This window comes from Thunnus albacares, chromosome 7 (genome assembly GCF_914725855.1).
Source record: "Thunnus albacares chromosome 7, fThuAlb1.1, whole genome shotgun sequence".
Lineage (NCBI taxonomy): Eukaryota > Metazoa > Chordata > Actinopteri > Scombriformes > Scombridae > Thunnus > Thunnus albacares.
Window position 1 is genome coordinate 26,971,555 of NC_058112.1, and position 24,945 is coordinate 26,996,499.

Sequence of the window (24,945 nt, forward strand, 5' to 3'; positions counted from 1 at the left end):
GTCATACATTCTGTCATTCTGATAAATATGGATGGAATTATAGTGGAAATAAATGATTCTCCTTATCGCTGGGGTCCCCCTGAAACCCCCTCAAGGACCCCACTTTGAGAACCACTGTCGTAGAGGACTAAAGAAACTAGAAAATATTAACATTTGAGATGTTTCAATCTGAGAATTATGATATTTCTTAATTAAATTATGATTAATCAACTATAAAAATCATTGGCAATTAATTTAATAGATGACAACTAATCGATTCGTCATTGCAGCTCTATTCCTAGGACATCTAATCCCTACACAAATGTAAAAAACATCACATGATTAGTGACTCTTCCTGCCTCTTGGTGCATTTGGTATCCCTGACAAAGTCTGTGCATCTATTACTGATTGCCTACTGTATCAAATGGTTACACCACATATGAAAAAAGGGCAGGAAAACCAAACATGCACAATAATCCATACAGTTTGGACAACAATAACCTGGTTTGTGAGCTATATGGCCATGTTTGTAGTCCAATAAGGTGTTACATACGCTGGTAGGGATAAAAAAAAATAAAAAAAAACCAAAAACAAATCCAGGCTGCCTAAATATGCCCTCATTATAAATCATTGTAAGGGGAGACAGATTTGCTGGGGATACATTATCTGGCAGAACACCGGCCAGCTGACTTTGCAACGTCCCTTATAAGAAACACATACAGTAAGCAGGTTTACAGTTGCGAGGCACTGACTCTGTTGGCCAGTTTGAATAAAATATATACTCTTCGCGGACATGGTAGTAGATTATATTATACATTCTATCTGTAACCAAAAGGCCGAGCTACCTACTTGTTATTTCACTGTTATGCTAACAGCGCTGCCAACAGTATCTGCTTCCCATACAACGAACACAACGCCGGGGCTGTAACGTTAGTTAATGAAGATGTGGATGCTCGTTATAACAACTAGCCGTCTTGTTCAGTGTCGTGATATTTGCTCCTGTGTCATATTATGTAACTAAACGTCTGCGGCGTTGGCTAGCTAAACATTCATCGGTAAAACAAATGATTTGAAACAGTTATGAAGGAGAGAATCTCACTCACCTCTCACTTCCTCCATGGCTGCAACGTCTGCTGTCAGACCGCTGGTGACGTCATGAGTCGCCTACAGGCGCCTGGTTGCTTGTTGACGCTTTCGCGCGACGTTTTTCAATGCGTGCTTCGGCGAAAGGTTTCAGTCGTCTCCATGGTAACCAGACGTTATCCTCCATATCATCCCGACTGGTTTATAACCATATAGTATCCTTCTGACAGCATGTTTTCTGGACTACAGTCTCCATGGGGAAGTTAGTAACACTACCCAATCACATTTCGCGACAAAATATGACGGTGTCCGCCACATAAAATTCTCCAGGTGAGCGACATAAAAGGAAATTGTCGAACGACACTTTTTTTTCTGTCGAAAATACATAATTTTTGTCGAGCGACACTTATCAAATATGTCGAGCGACCTACCACAAATTAGCCTTAGATGACTTCATGTCTGTTGGACGTAACTGAACTTTAATTTGCACATGACTCTGCAAAATGTTTACTGAATATTTATTTACTGACTTGCCTGAAACTGGACTTGTAAAAAAAATTTTCTCAGCTTTTTACATTTCATTTTATTGATATAAATCTAACACTAAAATTAACATTTAAAATTGACATTTCATACACTTTTACAATAAAGAACCTGTAGGTAATGTTCTACTCTGTTTAAACAAACTATCTGCTGTAAGGTTTTCAAACGTTTGTTGATTAATATCTTTAATTCATCTCAAAAGGTTGTACTTGTATTATTTTTCATTCAACTCCTAAACTCATGGCTGTCTGCAGTGACGGGGAGTAATTTCACTAAATGAAAATAAACTAGTAGTTTAACTAGCCTACATTTTGCAGTAGCTTGCTAGTAGTTCAACTAAATTCAAATTGGCATAGTGATTCAGTCACTTTTTGACATTTTGAGGTGGAGTTAACTACTGGAAGTACAATTCTGGCTAGAGGCTACTAGAAAAGAAGGGAGTTACTCATTTCGCTAATTTAAAAGAAGAACAGTTTTAGCCTATTAGTCAAGCTCAGCAGCCAGTGACACTTTGGTTTTCTTTTAAAAACCTGAATTCGCTTTGGTATGTCTTAGCAACGACCACAAATTAGCCAACCAACCTCAAATGCATTTTTTCCTTTTTTTGTTCACTAGAAGGGCACTCATACAGAACCTCCAGGTCAACTCATTACAACAGCTTCATAGGACACTGCATTACATCCTCTTCATTTTAAGGGCACATCATATTTTCTTGTTTTGGGGGGTTCTTTACAGGGCATAATCACATTTTCTTCCACTGAAAGGGCACCATGAGAGCACCTCATTCCAGATTGTCACATATAGAGGCTTTCTATAGGTCATTTTATCCTGATGTACCCATAAGTAGACAGTCATTACAGAACTTTGGTATGTTTTCTCTTTTGTGGGGTCACCTTAGACGGCACTTTCGCAAATATTTTTTTGTCCTGCAGTTGCCCTCCTGCCCCCCTCCTGAGTCCACCAGTGTTGAAAGCACATTTGAAGGGGATCTTTTAATAGCCAGTATGAACAGGAGGAATGATTACTGTGAAGAAAACCTCTTTCAGTGTTCATATGGGCACCTGACTGTTGTTTTATGACACACTTGGAAAAATTGTGAACACACATTATAGTGATATTATGCTGGATAAATGCAGTAAAGGTTCATTTGAAGTTGGTTTTATTGCTTTTAATACAGAAAAAAAGGGCTCATTAAACCTGCAGTGCGGGACTTTTACACATAAATGAATATCTGTTACAATACACCCTTTCCAAACGATTTCACATAATGCTGATTAAGTCTATCACCACCAGGTAAATCTCTCTGTATTTCACAGTATATGAAGTTTTTAAATCTCATGTCGGGTGCGACATTCCCACGCTGGCCGTTTGGCTGTTAATCGTGTGGCTCTTCTAGACTTTCCAAGTGTTTGCCTCTGTGTGCCTGTCATTCGGGGTGCACATGAGAGCGTTCTGCATGATTGTGTCAAGTAATCGCAGCCGAGCGCCGAACTTAACTCTCACTGCCAGAAGGGGTAGACAAAAGTCCAAGTGCCCATGCACAGACCTGAGAGACTAAAGTGGGGCTTGTTGGATGATGGGAGTGACTTGGTGAGGAGCATTTTTATCCTATGTTTTGAAGAAAAATATGTGTAGCCTAATATCTGGAGTGTATATAAAAAATGCCACACAATGAACTCAAATTAGCAAAAAGCCTCAGTTCCACCTCTTTGCCCGTTTTGGATTAGCCGGGAGCTAGGCGGAGTCAAGCTTCCAAGATGGTGACGGCTAGAGCCGCCCTCTTTGAGCTTCAAAACCGCTCTTCCCCCCTCAAGTCAGTATCCCAAGGAGATCACCGACATACTATCGACCCACCCGTAATAGCACTAATCACAATTACTCAAAAAAAGAAAGAGAAAATACACAACCCTTGTCCTGGATCCGTTGCTTGTCCCACTTATCCTCAGCAACCCCGGCACTTGAGAAGCAAATTAAGAAGACAGGCACAGCAACAACAGCTGAATGAGACAGTAGAACAGGGCAGTATATTAAGCTCAGGTCAACACAGAGGACCACACAACAACATGTTAGCAATAATGTTGTCTGTTCCTTTAATATGCCTACTAATATAGCCCCACCTTAAATGTCACTCCAAGCTGAAGTCAAAACTTGGCAGTCCAGCCCACTTGGCCTCAGATGACCTCAGCGATTAATGAACCAAGTGATATCAATGACCTTAATAACGACCCCACAGTGGTTAATACCTGCGACTCCCAGCCAGTCAGTTAGAACTAATGATGCCCATTGGATGAGAGGCAAAACATCTTCAAGTATCTTCAACCACGTCCAGTTTCCCTCAATTCAACCCTCCTCAGACAATGATGACCTGCATGACTGAGAATCTTCACAGACTTCATACATTGACAGTTACTGTGGGTATTAAGATTAAAGCATAATACAACCTTATCATGTACAATACATCTGTCTAGTTTGCAAATGTGGCATAAAGACCACTGTGTCTTGCAGCAACATGTAGATGTTTGTATCTGACTACCAGTTTGTTAAAAGAAAAAAGCATCTTCATAGAGGCTGATCAAATGCATGGGTATAAAATACCAATTACAATAATTCAGTGCATTTGGTGGCATATCAATTAATATATGAAATAACTGTGAATTAATATTCATTAAGTGTTCACTAATCACATAAAGTAACAGTGACTTGATCATTTGTTAATGGTGAGCAAAAGGAATTCATGATACATTCTGCATTAATTCATGCATTAAATGATCATGACAGGCTTTAGTTAAGCATTACTTTGTTCCCACTTTGTTAATAAAGCGTTATCATTATTTTATTTTATTATCCTGCCCTGTGTTCATTTGCACAAATTGTAGACACAAGTTATGGTTAGTTACAGTATTACAGTGATTTAGCCTTTTATATGCGGTAAAAATGCGACACCATTCAAATTCATGCTTTTTTTGGGTCCATTCATATGTGAGCAGCTTTCTGCCTAAATTTAACTGAAAACAATGTAATTCATTTGCTTTTCTTTTTTTTCAAGTACTATTGTACAAATCGAGAGGTTTATGTGAAAACCTTCAAAAGTCACCTGTCGCCTAGCAACCATTGTTGTGCTCCACTTTTCAAAAACAATATTGTTCTTGCTATCAGATGAATATTTTATAATATTTTTGTTATAATACGTTATTCATCATATGAGTGCTTTAAACATTTAAGAGTGATATGACCTGGCTCAGATGGCCACAACACAATAGAGACACACCATAGTAAACATTTAACAAAAGATATTTATTAAAACTAAATTAAACCAAATTAAGCCAAATTAAAGTTGCAACTAAATGTTTAGAGTATGAGGTGTGGCAATCAGTGTTATCAGTGTGAGGTGTGATGCATGAGTGGAGAGAGAGAGAGAGAGAGAGAGAGAGTGTGTTGTCTGTCATGGGCTACTTTTGGAGACAAATTTCAGACTGATGACCAGTTGGGGTCAAAAGCTGTGTCCCCAGTTGGGAAAAAGTTGATTTTTGGGTCAGTGGTTATGGTTAAGTCTTCAGGAAATAAATGTAAGTCTATGTAATGTCCCCAAAAGTGACCATGTTCTGATGTGTGTGTGTGTGTGTGTGTTCCAGGTATTCCTCACGTTGAGGGGACGTTAATCTGTTTACACAGTCATGTTGTGGGGACTTGCCTCCCTTATGGGGACAAAAAGCAAGTCCCCTTAATGTAAAATCATAAATTTTTAGGGTGAAGACTTGGTTTAAAGTTAAGGTTAGTTTAGGGTTATGTTGAGGTTAGAGTTAGGCATGTGGTGGTTATGGTTACGGTTAGGATAAGACTCCAGGAAATGAATGTAAGTCAATGTAATGTCCTGTGAAGTGATGGAAACACTACTGTGTGTGTGTGTGTGTGTGTGTGTGTGTGTGGTGTCAGGTGCATGAAAGTAGAGCAAATAACTACAGTAATATAACTCAAGGGGGGAGCAAAGAGCTGCAAGCAACAGCAGCAGCAGTGAGGTAATCAGAGGAGAGAGAGAATTTCAATTCAGTTCAATTCAATTTTATTTATATAGTGGCAAATCACAACAAAAGTCATCTCAGGGCACTTTTCACATGGAGCAGGTCTAGACCGAGCACTTGGCGACAGTAGTAAGGAAAAACTCCCCTTTAACGGGAAGAAACTTCAAGCAGAACCTGGCTCTGGGCAGGCGGCCATCTGCTTTGACTGGTTGGGTTGAGAGAGAGAGAAGAGGTGGGGTGGGGGGGACACACAGAGAAACAGAACAGCAGCAGCAACAACAACAACAACAATGGATACATGACTAGCAGCAACAAAAAGAGAAGCTGCTAGGTGGCCAGACTTTATCGCCTGGGAACACCTGCACCAGGTGTTCCAGGTTTATACACCAACTAGTCAGCTTCAGGACCAAGAGAGACTCCAGAACACCAGATCAAACCCCAGATGACACCAGGAGTCACCACAAAGATGAACCTTTCACACTCAGGATTGAAATATTTTCATTTAAGTTACATTACTGAACTGAAATCCAACAGGTTGTGCTTATTGCATCTATTTTGTTTTTCAATACAAAACTTTATTTAACAAAATAATTGTACCGGCACGAAAGAAGTACACAATACAGGACAACAACATGATAACCACAGAAAATAGTATATAAATATTAAAAAAGGGATGAAAATAAAATAAATCAATGCAATGAGACAAATAAATATTCAAATTAAGTTGAAAATTAAAAATTATAAGAATATATTTTCTTAAATCTTTAAAAAATGGGAGCTTCATCAAATATAATTCTGTAATATTCTAAGAACCTATTACGCATTGAGTTAAACTCAATCAAAAAAAGAGGGAAAGAGGGTCGGGAACCTAAAAACTTCTGTTTCCAAGTAAAGAATTTTATTAATAAAAAGGTTACCAACATAGTTTATAGGTTTGTTACTCTTATTGTCGTAGTAACACATTATATTTTCAGGATTAAAACAGCGAGTAACATTAGTAGTATTGAAAGCATGAGAATTTAAATCAGACCCAAATTTCATTGTTATTTTACATTCATTGATTGATTGATTGATTGATGTTATTTTTTGGATTAACAGACACAAAAAACAAACATTCAAGGGATAACATGTTAAAGTGAAAACAGTTGTTTCCAACATGGTCCCAAGATGTTAAAAGACAAAGAAAAATAACGAAACATAAAGAACAAGAACAACAACATGAACATGAACAACATGAAAAAACAAGCATCATTTAACCCAAAAACACATCACCACAATTTAAAAAATAAAAAATAATAACTCCCACATCACAGCTAAAGTATCATTGTCACTCTTGATTTCATTATAAATCTGTGACCCTGTTCTATAAATAAATCCTAACCTGACTTCTATAAACCCTTCTCATTTTTAAAAACTGGATGTGTAGTGGAGGGCTGTTGCACAACATGCACCAGTGTAAAAAAAAAAGAAAAAAAGGAACTTCTGTCTACATTATTCACTCAAGCATGAACATTACATGAACACACACTGTCCCTGGTATCATAGTTATGCTGAGTGTGGACCGTTGTTATCTGAGGAAGTATGAAAGAATAAATAGATAGATGTTTTATCAGTATGTCCACACAAAGAACAAGAGTTACCTACATCCACATATTTGGAGATTATAGAATTCACTGAACAGATTTTATGTAAAATTTTTAAATTAAATTTTTTTTAGGAATACAAAATGTATCAGTCAAAAGCCATGATTTTTCCTGTTCATTGCCTAAAAAAATGAGTTCCAATATGTTCCAAATGTTTTTACTATGAAAAATGTGATGAATATGTTTATTATTACATTTTTTGTCATTTATTAACGTCACATGACTGAGCTGAAACCCACCCGGGTGTTGCGCGCTTTGCTTCGTGCACGTTGTAACGTGTCATCTGACGTGCACGTCATTGCCCAGCCGCCTCAGTGCGCCTGCGCTTCAAACTTCATTCGAGGAAGTGGGTAGGAGAGGCAAGTCAAGCGACAGAGAGGAGTTTGTTGTTTATTCCCCGTTCGGAGAGGATAAAACAGCCCGCAATCTTTTAAAAAATGTCGGGATTTGATAACAACCCGTTCGCAGACCCAGCCGGCGACAACCCTTTCAATGTAAGTTTGTAGTTTTGTGTTGAATAGCTGGTAAACCAAAAGTCGAGCCCTGGTTGGCATATCATTCGTGAAAAGTTAGCTAGCACGCCAGGAAACTGTCGGGGCGGGACCTACCGATGCTGTTTTGCCAGCCATTGGCAAAGATGGCATGATTGACAGGACTTGGACCAATCAGCGGGCTTCGTTAGAGAACGAGGGCGGGGTAGCCTATGAACTAAGTTGCAGGAAGTTAAACTGTAGCCAACTAGGAATGTGTGTCAAACCTTTTTTAGCCACGTTACAACGATTACTGCTGCATTTAAAAGGGATTTTCTAACATCTTGGGTGTGGTTTGATATCATCTTAGACCAGGGGTGAAAAGTAACTAAGTACATGTACTCAAGTACTGCACTTAAGTACAAATTTGAGGTACTTACACTTTGAGTATTTCCATTGTATGCTACTTATACTTCTACTCCATTACATTTCAGGGGGGAATATTGTACTTTCTACTCCACTATTTTCATTTGACAGCTTTGGTTACTTTTCAGATTAAGATTTTACTTAAAATAATATATTCTAATGTTCTGTTGTTTAAGTTATCTGCTCTTTTTTCTTAAAAAAAGGTATGCACTTTGTGTGAAAGATGCTATATAAATAAAGTGTCATTATTATTATTAATAATATTATAAAACATGATATATTTATATAATATGATATAGTACTATTAATTATAATCTACCCAAAGTATCTAAAATTGGCTCCATGTTGATAAACTACATTAAAATGCTCTTACGTGTCTTTGCTAGTGATTAAAAAAAACTATTTAATATACCACAACAATATAACACTCTAGAAAAAGACAGTCTGCATAATAATTACTTTTACATTTGATACCTATGTACATTTTGCTGATAATACTTCTGAATTTTTACTTTACAGTTTGAAATCAGGACTTTTACGTGTAATACAGTATTTTTAGACAACAGTATTTCTACTTTTAGCGAAGTAAAGGATCAGAATAATTCCTTTACCACTGTTTTAGACTCTTGTAATGTCACCTCCACAGGGCTCCCACAGCCGCTGTCAGTTCCCACCGACCTACCTCAATTAATGGTTTGCTCTTTGATGAAAATACATTTTGTTACCTACAGGATGTAGCCTAGAAGTCTATTCAGTCTATAAAAAGCTCTGTAACCTCATTGTCTTTGTGTCCAAAAATTAATTGAATCCGTATGACTTAACAAAAAAATGCAGCTGGCCTGCTGTGTTCACAGTTAATATTGGTCAGTGTTTAGAAGAAGTCAAGTTAATTATATTTGTATAGCCCAATATCACAAATCATAAATATGCCTCAGGAGGCCAGCTGACTCTTGTTACTTCCATGTTAAAGTGGCTGACCTTCAGATGAGTGAAGAACATAAAGTGTTTCTTTATGTGTATGATGTAAAAGTTTATTCATTGATAATTTAATATATATAATACTACTATACTAGATGTACCTCCTATATGATACATTGCCTTGTTTTCAGTTGCACTCTCAAGAAGGGCCTTGGGATATCTGTTGTCCTCATTTTCTGAAGATGCATCCTCCAAATCTGGGACAAATAACATGCAATTTTAGTATTTCTTACATGATGTTAACAGGGGTTTTTGACTGTAAAGTAGTATTTTCTTTTTAAGCTATCTTTTATTCATATTCACTTACAGACACACAGAAGTTAAGCTTTTTTCTTATCTAAAGCGTTTCTCCAACATCTTTGGACTCTGAGTTTATCTGGAATCCCGACTCATCGCACGTGTATTTTTCTTAAGGATATGATCCGTGTTGTTTCCTTGTAACTGTAAAGCCATAAACCCATTAGTCTTTATTTTGTATGTCGTATGAAGTTGCTGAAACTGGAAATTTGCAAGAAGAAAACAATCAGGATAACAGGCACAACTAAATCTCTATTGCAGTGCTTTGACAGGAGCATGACATTTTGGTCACAGGAACCTCCCTCAGAAATAGAGGAAGATGAAGAGTGAATTGAATTTTAATGCAGTGTATCTAGAACACACAGATTACAGTGCTTTTCAAGACTGTACAAGATAAGATCTTCTGTAGGTTACAGCACCACATTGGGCCTGTATGTTCAGTTTATTTCTATTAATCACACTTAATGTCAAAGACGTTTTATATCCACCATTTTCTCAGTTTTCAAGTACAAACTGTATGGAGGAATTCAGCTTGGTGCAGAGATGCTGACACTTTGAAAAAGTAAAACAATAAATTCATGACTCACTGGCAACCAAACCTCACATACTGTACGGTGACACATATTTAATGGCAACTCATATGACATTACATACATACAAAAATTCAGAGTCAGTAAAAATTCTTCTATGATTTCAGTGACATTACATAACTCAGTCGTTTTAACAGTAGTGCAGAGTCACACTTTATGATATCGGGTGCACAATGGCCGTGACGTCAGTAGAGATCACTGTTTGTTTGCTGGGTGTGGAAGTGGCTGAATAAATAACCTGCTAGTCGCTGGAATATGTTGCCTATGTTGCAGTGCAGCTCGCTTCACCTTTAAGCTGTTATATTTATGCAGCCCTGCAGTCTGTGGTGACATATATGAAAATAATTAATATGCTGAAAGAAATTTAAGAGGATAACGCAATAGAATAATTTAAAATATTCACTCTTTGTGACCTAAAACTTGGTGTTTTTTCACCAATCGTGTACTATACTTGTAAACATAGTACTGTAAGCCTGTGGAATGTAAAATAAAGAGGAGCTTAAGTCTATTTAGCAATAATATATAATTGTAGTTATGAAATAGGTACAACAGCCACACCTCGGCATTCAACAGCTGTCACAGCAACTCCCTTTTCCCAGTACAGAGATTTTTAGGTCATTAAATCGTTTGATCAGGATTTGACTCTGAATCTATTTTTACTCTCTTTTTGGTTATAATTAGTAGAACTGCCAGACCTGACCATCAATATCTGTGGAGAGGTGCTTCTGTGTGCGTTTCCACGCCGCTTTACTGTTGCTTTGAACATGATGATGTCTCGTTTTGGCTTGTTCCAGCTCTGTCTTTATTTCAGAGAGGATTAGTGGGGTTTTTCATGTCATCAATTTGCTCAGTATTTCTCTTTCATTTCTGTCTGAGCCCTGTCATCAAAAGACGCAAGCAGACCTTTATCAGCTGATACTCAGCAGGATGCTTTCCTGCTTTTACACTGTGGTATATGGTAAACACATTTTGCATAATAAGTGGTTTTGAATATCTCCAAAGGCGGCGGTGAACAGCAAAGGGTTCCTTTCAAAAACGAGGTCAATAGGCCTAACCTGCCAGTGTGATTGCTCTTTTAAGAGGTTACCATCAAATATAAGTTAACAAAGGATCAGATGTAGCTTTTCAGCTGCAGATTTAACTACTTTTTTTTTTCTTCCAAAGTATTATGCAGTGAAACTGTCCAGACATCCCAGTTTCCTGCTGGGAATGTTGACAGGTGTGTCAAGAACAGATAAGCAACAGATGAGGTCACAGTTTTAATCACATGGTCAGTGAGTGATGACTTCTGCCGTCATGTGAGGTTCATGTTCTGACCTCCATAAAAGGAGAAATTGACCCGGTTTGTAAAAATGGTTCTTATAGTTGTTTAACTTAGACAAATATTTTATCATCCATCAAGCGCACAAAAATCCTACAATACCCAAGATCCCTTCTGCTGCCTTCCATGTGGAAAGGACTGCATAGATAACTTGTTGCAGTGTTATCTGGGGACTGTAGTGTACTTTGGTGTAATATTATGTATACATAGTTACATCTTTCAACCATTAAAAATGCTCCACTGTAAATATGCAAAATCTACTTCTAGACAACAGCTGTCCCAGTAAAGTGCCAGACTGCCAGTCAGTCAGTGTTTTCCTTTCCTATTTGTACAGATGTAGAATTTCTGGAATATCATGGGATGTTTATTTGTGTACAGACAGTGATTATTAGGGCATTTGAAATATTATTAGAAGAGCTGATACTCGCTGATATTCAGGGAATATCAGAAGTTATTGGATCATTTCAAACACTATATAAAAGGAGGTGTTTTATGGAGTTTATTTGACAGATTAGATTATGTTTTCAGCTGTTTTCCTCCACAGAAAGCTTAACGGCAGGTGAACAATGTTTACTAATTGACATGTGTGGGTTTTTAAAAAAAAAACTCTAAAACAACATTAACAATCCAGCAAAGAAGCTCATCATAGAAGTGCCTTGACAAATTCATGGAATGTCTTGGAAAATTCATGGAACGTCTTGGAAAATTCATGGGATTTATCGGCGCCAATGGAAAAGCGGCTTTTGTCCGACTTTCACTTTGAGGCTCAGCAGTCCTATCAGTTAGACACAGATAACTAGACCACTAGACCAAATTAATATTTACCTATACTACTCTGCTAAGGAACGACTTCTTCCCGGGTAATGATTGATCGCGACCTTTTTAGAGGTTATTGCAACAATAGCCGTTTGTTATTGTATTTCACTTTATGACTTTGTCAAAGCACATTGTAGTCTGGGTTGTTTTTGTTTCAGGAAATGAAATATTCTAAGGGAAACAATAAGATGAATATACAGTTAGATAAACAGCAATAAATGCTTTTAGTGTTTTCCAGTGGTCAAATATCAAGAGTCAAGGTTACCGGTACAGTTGAACTAAATACCTTGTTAGTAGCAAAGAGTATTTTTGTTGTAACAGAGTGTGAAAGAAGTACAGAGTGTCTTCTGTAGTTCTTCTGTAGGTTTGTAGTCTGCTTCCTTGCTGTCTTCTGCCTCTTGAAATAAGGCAACATGTGAAGGTATTTCTTATAAAATTAGAAAATCCAGCCCTCATGTACGTCACCCAGCACTGTATTGGAGTATTTAAGACCCTCATCTTCTCCAAGTGTCTTCATGCACCTCTACTCTGACCTCACGCTGGTCAACACACAAGAAGCTCTTTCAAGAGATCAGATGTCAAATGATTAAATTGAAGAAATAGATTTCACATTTTACACAGTTGAGTCCTCAGTGGGATCTGTCTATTTACAGATATCGTTGACTTTCTTTTGTGGTGATGAGCTGAATAAACTGATGTGATGTTTTTCTTGGTGTTTTCCAGGATCCTTCTGTTACACAAGTGACCAGCTCCTCTGTAGAACCAGTTGACCAGTTCAACCCTTTCCCTGCTCATCCCACAGTAAGACACTCAAAGCTCATTCAAAGCTCTGTCATTATCTTGTTTTTTTCCCCTTTTTCTTCTCCGTTTTTATCTTTGGTTTGTCTTTTAGTTCTTCATCCTCCTTCAACCTTTTCTTTGTTTTAGTCTCCTCTTTCTCCGTCTTCACCGTCTCATCTTTGCCTTTTCTTGTCTTGTCTTTTATTTCCTTTATTGCTTCTTGTCTTCTTATCTGGTCTTTGTTGTTCATCTCTAATTTTTCATCTCTTATTTTTCTTTTTCCATCCTCCTGCTTTCATTTACTCTCCCCGTCCTCGTCTTCCTTCGTCTTCTTGTTCATTTTTTCTTTCTCCTGTTGTCTCATCCTTGTACTTCTCACAATCACTGTCATTTTGTTTGCTTATTATTATTTTTCAGGACAGCCTAGCTGCTCATACTACCCCGGCTGCCCCCTCTCCCTACCAGCCTGCTGTGTTGCAGCCGTCTACAGAGCCAAGTCCACAGGTGAGTCACGTCAACACTCTGTCCTCCAAACCCTCCACCTATCTGCTGAAAAATACTATTTTAAAGTAGAAAGAAGGACAGTACTTCCCTTGGTCCGCTTCCTAACTGATTGACTAATTTATATGTTTAGCTACTTATATTTTAACTTTCACTTGCGTTTTTGGTCTTATGAATTTCCCATCAAAAGAATCGTCCGAGCACAATTTGCCAGAAATTGAAAAAAAGTCTTTGAATGAGTGTTCAAGCATTTAAATGTTGGTTAATCTAATTTGAGCACTGCCATCAAAGATAAAATAGTTTAACTCAAATGTGATCTCTCAGACACTGCAAGGTTAACTTAAATCAAATGTGCTGTTAAAAAAAATTACACTGATGATGGATGATTAAAGGTCAAATGTTAACCTTTTAAAAGCCACAGCAGATTCACCACATATCATCTCAAGAAACTCGCAGAGATACTGTATGGCTTTTGCTGTTTTGGCTCAAGGCACAACTGCTTTATTTGCATTGTCTTATCTACTTAGGAGTTGTTTTCTTTTCTAGGCATAAGAATAGTGAAACCAACAACATCTGACATAAATAGTCACGCTGGAATTTACCTTCAGTAAACAGTTTGTGTATTTCAGACCTGTGGGTATGTCTAATAGCTGGATGTGGCTAAAGAGCTACAAAGAGTAGCCTCCTTAGATAGCAAGTGTTACCTGAGGACGTTGCATCTACATCTACTCAGTTTACACAATATTATAATGAGTCTCCCTGCTCCTCTGGTAATCTCATAAATATTCACAAACAGGACTATAGCTCCTCAGTTTTTCTGCCAGGTAATAGATTTTCATTTTATAATGATCATAAATATGTATTTTTGGCCTTATGGACATGATTGTGTCCTTCTAAAAATGCAACTTGCAGAAAGGCCTGATGTCATGTAGTCTCTATAATAACTCATGGTAGCTAACTGCAGATGTTACATATGTAAAATATTGAATATATAAAGCAGGCTAAAGTGTTTACTATGTATTGCAGTTTGTAAGGTTCTGATGTTTGTGCCATGTGTCTGTATGTAATGTGAAACTACTGCAAGCTGCTGACATGTCTCTCCACTTATGTCATCAAGATGCCTTCGCTTATATTCAGTGAGTTTGTTGAGGAAAGTGTTTCTGCGTCTTCTTTCTCAGGCGACTGCTGCTGCAGCTCAGGCCAACCTGCTGAGGCAGCAAGAGGAGCTGGAGAGAAAAGCTGCCGAGCTGGACCGCAGAGAGCAAGAGCTACAGAGCAGAGGCTCGACAGGTCATTAAATACAAAACCTCCCCTCTCCTCTCTCTGCGGTAGTATCAAAAAGCAGCGCTCTTTTCTGACAGACTGCGACAGGAAAACAGCGTGCAATGTGTGCGTTATGTATCAGAGAGGAATATAAAACTCCTTGTTTACATCCTTGCACACAGGCTGTGAAAAAATATAATCACATCCTTATAAACAGGTCTACAGAAGATCATGCACCCACCCAGAAAACATGTTTCCCTTATCTGATATTGTGGCAGAGTATGAAATTTATATTAAACTCATTTTTACATTAAAACTGCAGTATCTTGGTAGCAACTACAGATGCTGTTCAATCAGTTTGGTTTTGTATTTATAAGAGTTTTCAATTTGAGGTTGTTTGCTGAGTTAGTGTTGATGTTGACCCGCATTGAAAACCTACAGCCTCCATGTATGTTGATCCCACTGCGGTGCTGAATCAGTCAATCAATTAAACAGACATGTAGGGCTGCAACTAACGATTATTTTCCTTATCGATTAATCTGTCGATAATTTTCTCCGTCTGTAAAATGTCAGAAAATGGTGAAAATCGCTTGTTATAATCTCATAAAGTCAAAGGTGATGTCTTGTGCTGGCATGTTTTGTCTCCAAATGTCATCAGTTTGACAAAGAAAAGCATTAAATCGTCACATTTGAGAAGCTGAAACCAACTGTTTGGCTTCTTTTGCATAAAAAAATTACTAAAATGATTAATTAATTATCAAAATAGTTGCCAGTTAATCTTCTGTTGATCGATTGTCTAATAGTTGCAGCTCTACAAACATGTTTATCAAGTAAAAACTGCAAACATGCTATTTATGGCATCTTAAATGAAACTATTTGCTTGCTTTTCCCTTTTTATATCTATGTTAATTTGACTGTTGGGTTGTCATTTAAGAAGACTGATGTTTTAATAGGTCATCAGAAAATGTTAGTACAGATGTGCATGTTGATAAATGTCATGCTAGATTTAGGTGACAGTTTAGAAGGCAGATGTTCTCATAATCAGACCATGTTATAGAGTGAAGATACAAAATCTGTGCTATAACAGACAATATACTGTATAATATACATTATACAGTATACAGTATACAACACATAGCTTATCTACCTGCTGCAGTGGTTTAAATGTAAACAATATTTAACCTGCAGCACAGGAAATCAACCAGAAGTGTTTATCTGCAAGCTTCCTTATGTTGTTTCTGTGCTGCCTGGTATAAACTGTATTTCCCTTTATTGCTGTCAGTATCATATTCCTTATCTTCAGTGTGACATATTATCTCACCAGAGTGCCATATTGACTCCCACGCATGTGGGTATATTTGATTTTTAGAAAGTTCAAGTCTAGACTGTGAAAATGTCACTTTACATAGATGTGTCACTATGTTAAAAATAACTGCAGGTTCCCTGTTCGTAAGAAATATTTTAAACATTAGTTTAAGTAACAGAACTTCAGGAGTTTTACTTGTGTTTTCACTATGATTTTAATAGAGCTGACCTCTCTTCTCTGTTCCTGCAGTGGTAAATGTTTTGTGTTTGGCAGACAGGCTCTACCTTTCTAACAGGTTTGATGTTGTGTCCGTCTCAACAGGTAAAGAGAACAACTGGCCTCCACTTCCCAAATTCTTCCCCATTAAACCATGTTTCTATCAGGACTTCTCAGAGGAAATCCCCCCGGAGTACCAGAGAGTCTGCAAGATGATGTACTATCTCTGGATGTGTGAGTACACTAAGATGAAGGGACATGGATGTACAGTGTTTGTCAAGGATGAAATGTGAGCTCAGGTTCAAATATGATACAGTTAATGCTGTATTACATGCATTAGTTTTATCTGTGTAGGCAGATAAAAACCAGATTTTAAAATGTTTTAATGTCATTTGATCTTGTGAACCTTATAACGGTACCAAAAGTTATTTCTAAATATTAACATGTACTGTATATGTCTCTCAATAAGTAGCACTGGTGTAAACATGGAATATAACGCACCAGTTTGATCTGACATCACTGTTACTGTGTGCTGTTGTACAAAAAATGCCACCTGGTGGCAGCATAAACATGCTTCATGCAAGTTATACTGGTACCGGCTGATGATGTGGAGCATGCAGCATTTAATAATGTTTTATCTCTGCAGCCAACTCTGACTGACAGTTTCTGTAAATAAACCTAATGCTGATAATCACTGGTAATATTATTATCATTAATATTGGTGTCACTGACTGCTGTGTCTCTCCACTGTTTCTTCAGTCAACTGTGTGACTCTGTTCCTCAACCTGCTGGCTTGTCTGGCTTACTTCACCACTGATGCAAGCTACGGTGTGGATTTCGGCCTCTCCATTCTCTGGCTCATCCTCTTCGCTCCCTGCTCCTTCCTCTGCTGGTACCGGCCCGTCTACAAGGCCTTCAAGTGAGTCTTCCTTCTGTGTTGCTGAAAATATGTACGTGCTATCTCAGTCGCCCAGTTGATTATTTTAACCATCTTAAATACACTAATAAGTATAATAATACTTAAAGTACGTGATCCTTCAAGAGAAAATCAATGCTGGAGTGCAGAGAAATCTTTATTAATATAATTATAACCACTATGTTTCCATGCCAACCACTCATATGCAATTATGAGCAACACAAATGTCCTTATTTCAGGACATTTTTATCCCGTGATGAACACTAAGCCAAAGAAAATGTATGTATGAAATATGTATAAAGAGAAAAAAAGTGTTTTAACATTTTAGTAATATTCATAAGTAGCTTATTTGTAAGTGTAAGTTTTACATGGAACTTAGTATAATCATGTAGTGTTATTATAGTACATGGGGCTGTTTTCTTGACACCATAGAAAAAGATGTTTTCTCACTGGTTTGCAGGTGTGTTAAAATCATTTAACACCTTATTTCACACCTCAGGCAGCAGTTTCATTCTGTAGTTCAACCACTATTCTACAAAGTATATGAAGCTGTAAGGTAACTGAAGCAACAAAATGTATTATTTACTAACATCAAAATGGGTTAAAGTGACTACAAACAAATGTTAAAAATTGCTTACAAGCCAACATAGACTCATTAAACACAGCTTTGTGGTATAAGAGCAGTAATGCACTCTGCCACGTCCCAATATAGACAATAATGAACAGAGAAAATGTCACAACATGTCATTCTTTACTTCAACCTTGTCCGTTATTTTCTTGTATCCGAACACCTTGTCATGAATTTATAAGACTTGCACATTCACAACACCTGTTCAGTACTTGTAAATGCATTAAATGATAATATTATTACTTGTGTTCTGAAACTGACAGTAATGTTTTGATAATGTTTTCCAGAGTGTAATATTTTTAGTGACATGCTTTGTTTTCTCATTTTCAGGACTGACAGCTCCTTCAGCTTCTTCTTCTTCTTCTTTGTGTTTTTCTGCCAAGTGGTGATCTTCATCATCCAGTCTGTGGGCATCCCCAAGTGGGGTAACAGGTGAGTATTTTTAATTTTAACATTAGGAGGGGTTATAAAATTAAGGTTAAATGGTTTGGAAAGTGTCCCCACTGATCACTGATGTCTCCAAAATGTGGTCAGAAATATGAGGGTGATACATAACTTTTTGTTTAGTATAAGGTACACCCAGATGTAGCCTGGACCCCAGGTTCAGGCAGCAAATTGAAAACTGCAATTTTAATTTGATAAAATTGGTTAGAAAATTAGTTAAAAGATGTCCAATTCCAAATCATATTCATTAAATTTGTAGATTTGGCTGCCATATTTGACATATCGGAATCATAAGCAAATTAAGTAATTAACAGTAGTTTGAAGAAAAAAAAAATATGTATATATATATTTTGTTTGTGACATAATGATCATACACTTGTCCTAAAACACACTAATCCTACTATGAATAAATAACATTTTAGTTAGAATAAAACATGAAAATGAACTGTGACTTTATTCACATCTATATTTTGAATGAAATAACAGCCAATCTGAACATGTTGATAACAAATTACTAATCACACAAACTAACGATCAACATTACATCCAGTCAGCCTCCAGACTGATTATAAGAAGTGTTTTGTTTACTTCTGGTTCCTTGTCTTAAATATCTGAAGTACCACCAAACAGCTGAGCTGCTGTCCTCTTCTTCTCTTTTCTCTTTTTTTCCTGATTTTCTGCATTCTTCCATTTCTTCTGACAGAGACTTTCCATCCTTCAGCCTCTAGCCTGCTGCCTCTCTGTCTGCTGGTAACTCTGTAAGTTTCTGCTGCTCACTGTCGCTGCTTCGTTCTGCCGACACTCGCACTCTCTCTCTCTCTCTCTCTGCTTGCTTTATCCTTATAAAGTAAATATTTAGGTTATTTCAGACATACGAGATAAACTGATGGACTTTACACATCATGAACGAAGCAGAGAATAAAACAGGCCAGTATGTGAATCAGATGATCAGTTCAGGGGTTTAACCTTCAGGCTGCTGGACGTTGAGTTCAGGCTCACTTTTTAAAACTCACTTCTACTGACAAATATTTCAAATTTTTTTTTTTTTTAATTTTCACTTTAAGTTACATTGAGTATGTTTGTTTTTATTTTCTATTTTTCTCTTTTTTTAATTTAATTTACTCTTCCAACAAATACTTGTGAGATTTTTTAAATATTTTATTTTTTATTATTGTTATGAAAATTAATGATAAAAGTAAATAAAGCCATATTTAACTCTTACAGAAGAATAAAGAAGCAAATATTCGATAGTATTAACAAATAGCAAGTTAAAGCAATAATGGAGTCTACCTCAGAGTAGTGGTCTGAAAATGACAAAATAGATAAATTTGCCTCCATTAAATAATGTATAGGCAGATGAATGCTGAGGAAATACTCCACATGGTATTACATTATAACTCATTTTAGTTTCCGCTAAAAAAACCCAACAACTTCAGAACTGATTTCAGAGTAACAGGTGTCCAAGTGGCTCCTCGTTTCGGACGATGACACTTCTCATTTCATCGCTGCACTTTGCATAATGACAAAACAGACACAGTCAAGGGGACCCTCTCTTGTTTTGTTACATTAGTTACATCTAGTAGCACTTCCATCGTAGATAAGATGCAGATCACAAAGTAGCATCATTTTAAAAAAAAACAACAAAAGTAGTTTTAGGATATTAATAATATGAAAACATACTCCCACTTTGAAAACACTTTAATCTTTTAAAACATGCATTCAGATTGATATTAATACCACTTTTATCATGTTCACCTCTGAGTGATATAAATTATTTTTAAAAATTACAGTTGTCGACTCTCTTTCTGTCTCTTCTTTGTGCATCTTTTCAGCTTTTTCATGCTGCTTTAACACATACTTCTTCTTCTCTTCCTAAATCTAATCCAACTCCTGACTAGAATACACACACACACTGTATTCTAGACTAGTGTGTCACACTGTGGAAAATGACCTTCAGTTTAACTAAAGTTGTTCTTTCACCACCTAAAATGTAACGATCTCTGTCGACTCCAGCGGTTGGATCGCTGCCTTCACCATCATCGGTACAAACAAGGCGGTGGGAGCCATCATGATCATAGTGGCCATCCTCTTCACCATGTGCGCCGTGCTGTCAGTCATCCTGCTCAAGATGGTGAGAGTTATTTACCAGTGCATTAATTTTTAAACACGTTATATGTTTATGTAAATTAACATTGTAGCAGCTGTGTTATTAGATTAACTGGCGCTGACACACACACACACACACTCAGAACACATTGTGATTGGATGTCAGCCAGGCGTAAATACAATCAGTACGATGTGACTACGAGGAGTAGCAGAAGTTAAAAGTCTTCCCTCGTTAGAAGTGATTTAGAAATGAAGGACATCAGTTCATGGCAGCAGTTTCCTTGACCTGGGTGTGATGTATCTTTGTCGACAAGTCCGTCAGCTCCGCCTTGCTGATTTTCACATTGAGATCCAATCACAACGCAGGCACAGCTGAGAAAACGAGGACTCATGTTAATACCAGGTGTAAAGACCCATGGATCGCATTAACCAGATAATGTATCCAGATACAGATTACATGTTAATACCAGGTGTAAATGGGGCTCAGGTGTTATATCCTTCTCTCCAGTGTGACTTTCTAAAATATTGAAAGCCATTTGCTCACAATCTCCTCCTCCTCATCCTCCTCCTCCTCCTCCTCCTCCTCAGGTCCACAGCATGTACCGCCGGACTGGAGCCAGTTTCCAGAAGGCCCAGCAGGAATTCTCCCAGGGCGTCTTAAGCAATAAAACCTTCCAAACAGCCGCTGCTGGTGCGGCATCCAACGCTGCCCAGGGAGCCTTCCAGGGAAACAACTAATGGTAGTCTGAGCTAAGCTAAGCTCCATTTAACAGGTCAAGGTGTATATGTTATCAGGTCTAGATGATCAACTAATACAAAGCTGAATCAATCAGGAAGTTTGGCAGCGGCTACAAATTAAAATCTAACCTTATAACGAATAGACCTTGAACCAGGTGAGGCTATGTTAGTAGCCCACCCCACCCCCTCCCTCTCCTTTCACCCCCACTATCAATGCACATATAAATCCCCATGTTAACTTTGCTTTTCACATCCAGCATGTCTCCTGCCTGCAGAGTGACATCATGTGGCTCTGTTGGGCTTAAAAAAAAAGCAGTCGAGGGGGAAAAGTCTCACATCAAGTGCATTCTGGGGTGGAAAGCATGAATGAAGTTGACTGATTGCTATTTCAGTGTGTCTTGGCTTTGTATATTTTGTGTGCACTTTTCAGCAATGCTCTTTAGTGTAATGTGTGATTGTGTACGTACATATGTACGTGCGTGTGCACCGGCATGTTCATCACATGTATTCATGTGGCTGCAGTACGGTTTTGTTTTCCCACAGACGGAGTGGACTCTGATTCTGTAATATAAATAAGATGAAGTGTTTCTGTGTGTCATTGATTGGCAAATCTTTCTGTCTCGGAAAAGCATTTCTCTCCCAGTTTGTTTCTCTTTTGTGTACCACAAATTTAATCTAATGAGGAAGAAAAATAACAAAAGTTCATCATGTAATTAATAATAATCTGCCTGTTTGAGTGGTTTGGACATTATTGTTACTGCAATTATCCATTTAAGTCCGGAGTCATTTATTCAATAAGAAAAATACATCAAAGTCCTCTGATTTATGGTCTTTGACGACATGAGGGAGCCCCCATCTCTTTCAGAATGTGGTACACATCGTCGATTTTTAAAACATTGGCCTTAAAGTTTTGTCTGGAACCAAAATTTTCTTTAGACATTTTGGGAAAACCACTGTGGTGTCAGAAAATTAGTGGAGATCCTTCATAGTGAATCTACTCCTTCTTGTATTCAGATAATGGTTTCTACATACAGATCACATCTGCAAAGAGCATCAACGTGCTTTTGCTTCAGTTAACGTCGTGCTTGTTGACAGTGAAAACCATTATTTGGTTTCACTTTAGGGAAAATTTTCTTGCTAAAGCATCAAACTAATTCATTTTTTTTCTGTATCGTATTAATGGTTGATGAAGCAGCTTGAGGTAAATCTTGTTTATCCTGTTTGCTACCATTGTTATTGGTTCCTAAGGATACCAACGAAATACTAACTATGAAAAATTAACAATAACACCAGTGAAATAAATTAATTTCCTCCGAGTAGATTGACAGCTGCAGTTAATACAGTTGGCTTTAAGTGGTCGAGTCATTCTCAATCTCTCATTTATTTCAGTACTAACAGTATATGCAGGAGGAGGAGGGACAGTTTATTTTTCATGTAGAAGTGCAACAGTGTATTCGGCCAGTGTGAATCATATGGAATAATCAGAAAATAATGAAGTCTGACTGTCACGGGTATGACAGTAGACGCAGGCTATTATGTTTTCCTGATTCGTAATTTTTGCTAGAGCAGTGTGAATTCGCCACATAACTTAACTTCCTTTACAAAGTCAGTGTCTCAACATCACCAGTATGCAGCTAAGGTATTGCATCTTCACTTTTTCATAGATTGTTTAATTATTCAAAGGAATTTCATTGCTCGAAAGTCGTCTTCTTCTTCGTACCTCTGTAAAACTATCACCAAGCCCTAAATTATTTGTGTACTGATGTATATTTTCTATGTGATTTTCTTATTTGGAAAAAAACAACAAAACATGCATATGTATGTTTTATTTGATGTACTGTTTTAAAACATTGGCTCGGATGTGACATACGTCAGCAATCCTAAAGAACAAATGCAAATTCAGAGTTTGTGTGACGTTCTTGCAACAGATAACGGTCTAATTTAAAGTTTGATCCTACATCCTTTTATGTGATAGAAGATTTGTATTAATTCACACATCTCTGTATGCGTTGTATTGGGAGAGCAGAATACAGTGCCTTTTGTATTTCAATATTGAATATAGCATCTAATAAAATGCTTTGCTTTCATTTAAAACTGTGTCTTTTTACTTTATTAGTTTCTTAGAAGGGAAATAACTACATGTTTGGGTTAAGTAGAGGTTCTGGTTCTGTTTCATTAAAGAAAAAACACTGACACATGATTCAATTTGATTACCTTTTGAGGTCATAGATAGTCATGATTGTATTGTTTTGCCCATACTAGTATTGAGTATTGATACTCCAATAATATTAGTTTTCTATGTACTTAACTGCAGGGCAGACTGAGGACACTGCCTAATCTGTTTTTAGCTAATGAATGATTCAATTGTTTCCTTCTGTCCTCTGTCTGATCAAATTTCTTGAGCTTGTTTTTCCACTGTATTCGTTAAGCTTAAATGTGACTGTATAGCCTGAGCAATGGCTGCTTTTAGATGCAAACCACCTCACTGATTTGGCTTTAAGCTCACAGCAGTTCCCATTTCACAGGCTGTAGATTCTCCATAAGAGGGAGCTAAAATGGCCTCTCTGACAGAGAGAAGAAGGTATATTTCTGAACTGTAAATCATGCAGTTATTCCAGTAGAGCACCAGAATATAAATATAGACCTGCAAATGTGTATGATACGTCCCCTTTAATTATCCCAGTGAGCATGCACAATACCGAATACCTGGAACTGGCTCAACTGGCTGAAAGAAATGTAATGCAGCCAATTCGACCTGTGCTTTTCCTGCTTTGACATGTCAAACTGTTTGCTGTGAGAAAGGTCTATTAAACTTATATTGCTGATAGATGAAGCAGGTTAAGGCCTCAGTACACTTCAAACTAAGTGCTTGTTCGATTGAACAGCATCTGAAACCACCTTTGGGATTGTGTCTTAGTGAAAAAAAAAGACAATCCAGCAATCACTCCCTCTTCATGCATTGATCAGCCAAGAGTGCAGAGGTGTAAAAGTAGGCAGGGTCTGAACTCATCTCTCAAGTTCTTCTTTTTTTTTTTTTTTCACGCGATTGCTTCCATTTCTTTTCCAGTCTCACCCCGATAATATCCGGCTTTTCAGGCTGCCAGACGTGGCAGGCGATGCGTTATACAACCTAGTTCGTCTGAAGGATATTTGGACCAATCGACTGTAACAGCAGGTGTGAAATTAATGCCACGACAGCTCTAGTTCGATGATATAGTCTGGGGCTTGCCCTTGTTACTGTTAGAATCTCTGATGTGTATTCCCTGTAATATTCACTGTTAGTCGCTTACTTGTATAAGTATTGCTAAGCTGATATTTCTGCCTGTAGCAAAAACACCTGAAATAGACAGAACACAGAAAAAAAACAAAACATCCTCACCTCATACTCATCAATAGCTCAAGGCCATTTTCTAATCTTTGAAAGAGAGGCTTGCCCTTTTGCGTCAGTTTCCTCCTCTCTATTTTAGGAAGGACAGAGGAGACCGGACACAAAGCGAAGAGAGGCAGACCTTTTGTGTCTGCAGTGACCCAGACAGTCTGTGGGGAATCTGCACCGAAACCTAAACTGCTGCTTCGACCATCTGCCTGTCGGTCTGCGTTTCTTTCTCCAGGCTCTCACTGTCTGCCTGGAGCTCCGAATAACTCGGCCACTTCCCATCAAACACAGCCATAAACAACTGGGTTAGACAGCGGGAGGGATACCTGAGCAGACAGGTACTTAGAGCTGTGCTGTGCCACTTTTCCCTGCAACCCTGAAGTTACAGACAGTCTCTTATTGAAAGAAACTGTGACCACTCACGGATCAGATTTTCAGTTAGGAGGCATAAACATGCTAAAATTGATGCTTGTTATTATTGCCTGTGGCACAAAGATGCAACAGAA

The 24,945-nt window shown here is 37.6% G+C and overlaps 2 protein-coding genes across 3 annotated transcripts in view; one reads left to right on the forward strand and one right to left on the reverse strand.

The window, feature by feature from the left end:
- Positions 1-1,363, reverse strand: part of mpi (mannose phosphate isomerase) — a 13,070-nt gene extending 11,707 nt beyond the window's left edge. The window contains exon 1 of the mRNA XM_044356474.1: positions 1,083-1,363. Within this exon, the coding sequence (XP_044212409.1) occupies positions 1,083-1,098 (16 nt within the window). The 5' untranslated portion in view covers positions 1,099-1,363. The remainder of the gene's footprint in view (positions 1-1,082) is intronic.
- Positions 1-23,157, forward strand: part of scamp2 (secretory carrier membrane protein 2) — a 24,668-nt gene extending 1,511 nt beyond the window's left edge. Inside the window, exons 1-9 of one of the 2 annotated variants that reach the window (XM_044356475.1) lie at positions 7,596-7,761; positions 12,889-12,966; positions 13,363-13,449; positions 14,625-14,736; positions 16,337-16,465; positions 16,991-17,150; positions 18,106-18,207; positions 20,233-20,350; positions 20,914-23,157. In XM_044356475.1, coding sequence (XP_044212410.1) covers positions 7,705-7,761; positions 12,889-12,966; positions 13,363-13,449; positions 14,625-14,736; positions 16,337-16,465; positions 16,991-17,150; positions 18,106-18,207; positions 20,233-20,350; positions 20,914-21,063 — 993 coding nt within the window. In that variant the 5' untranslated portion in view covers positions 7,596-7,704 and the 3' untranslated portion in view covers positions 21,064-23,157. Of the gene's footprint in view, positions 1-7,595; positions 7,762-12,888; positions 12,967-13,362; positions 13,450-14,624; positions 14,737-16,336; positions 16,466-16,990; positions 17,151-18,105; positions 18,208-20,232; positions 20,351-20,913 lie in introns of those variants that run through there. The other variant, XM_044356476.1, reaches the window with a different exon arrangement.
- The last annotated feature ends 1,788 nt before the right edge of the window (positions 23,158-24,945 follow it).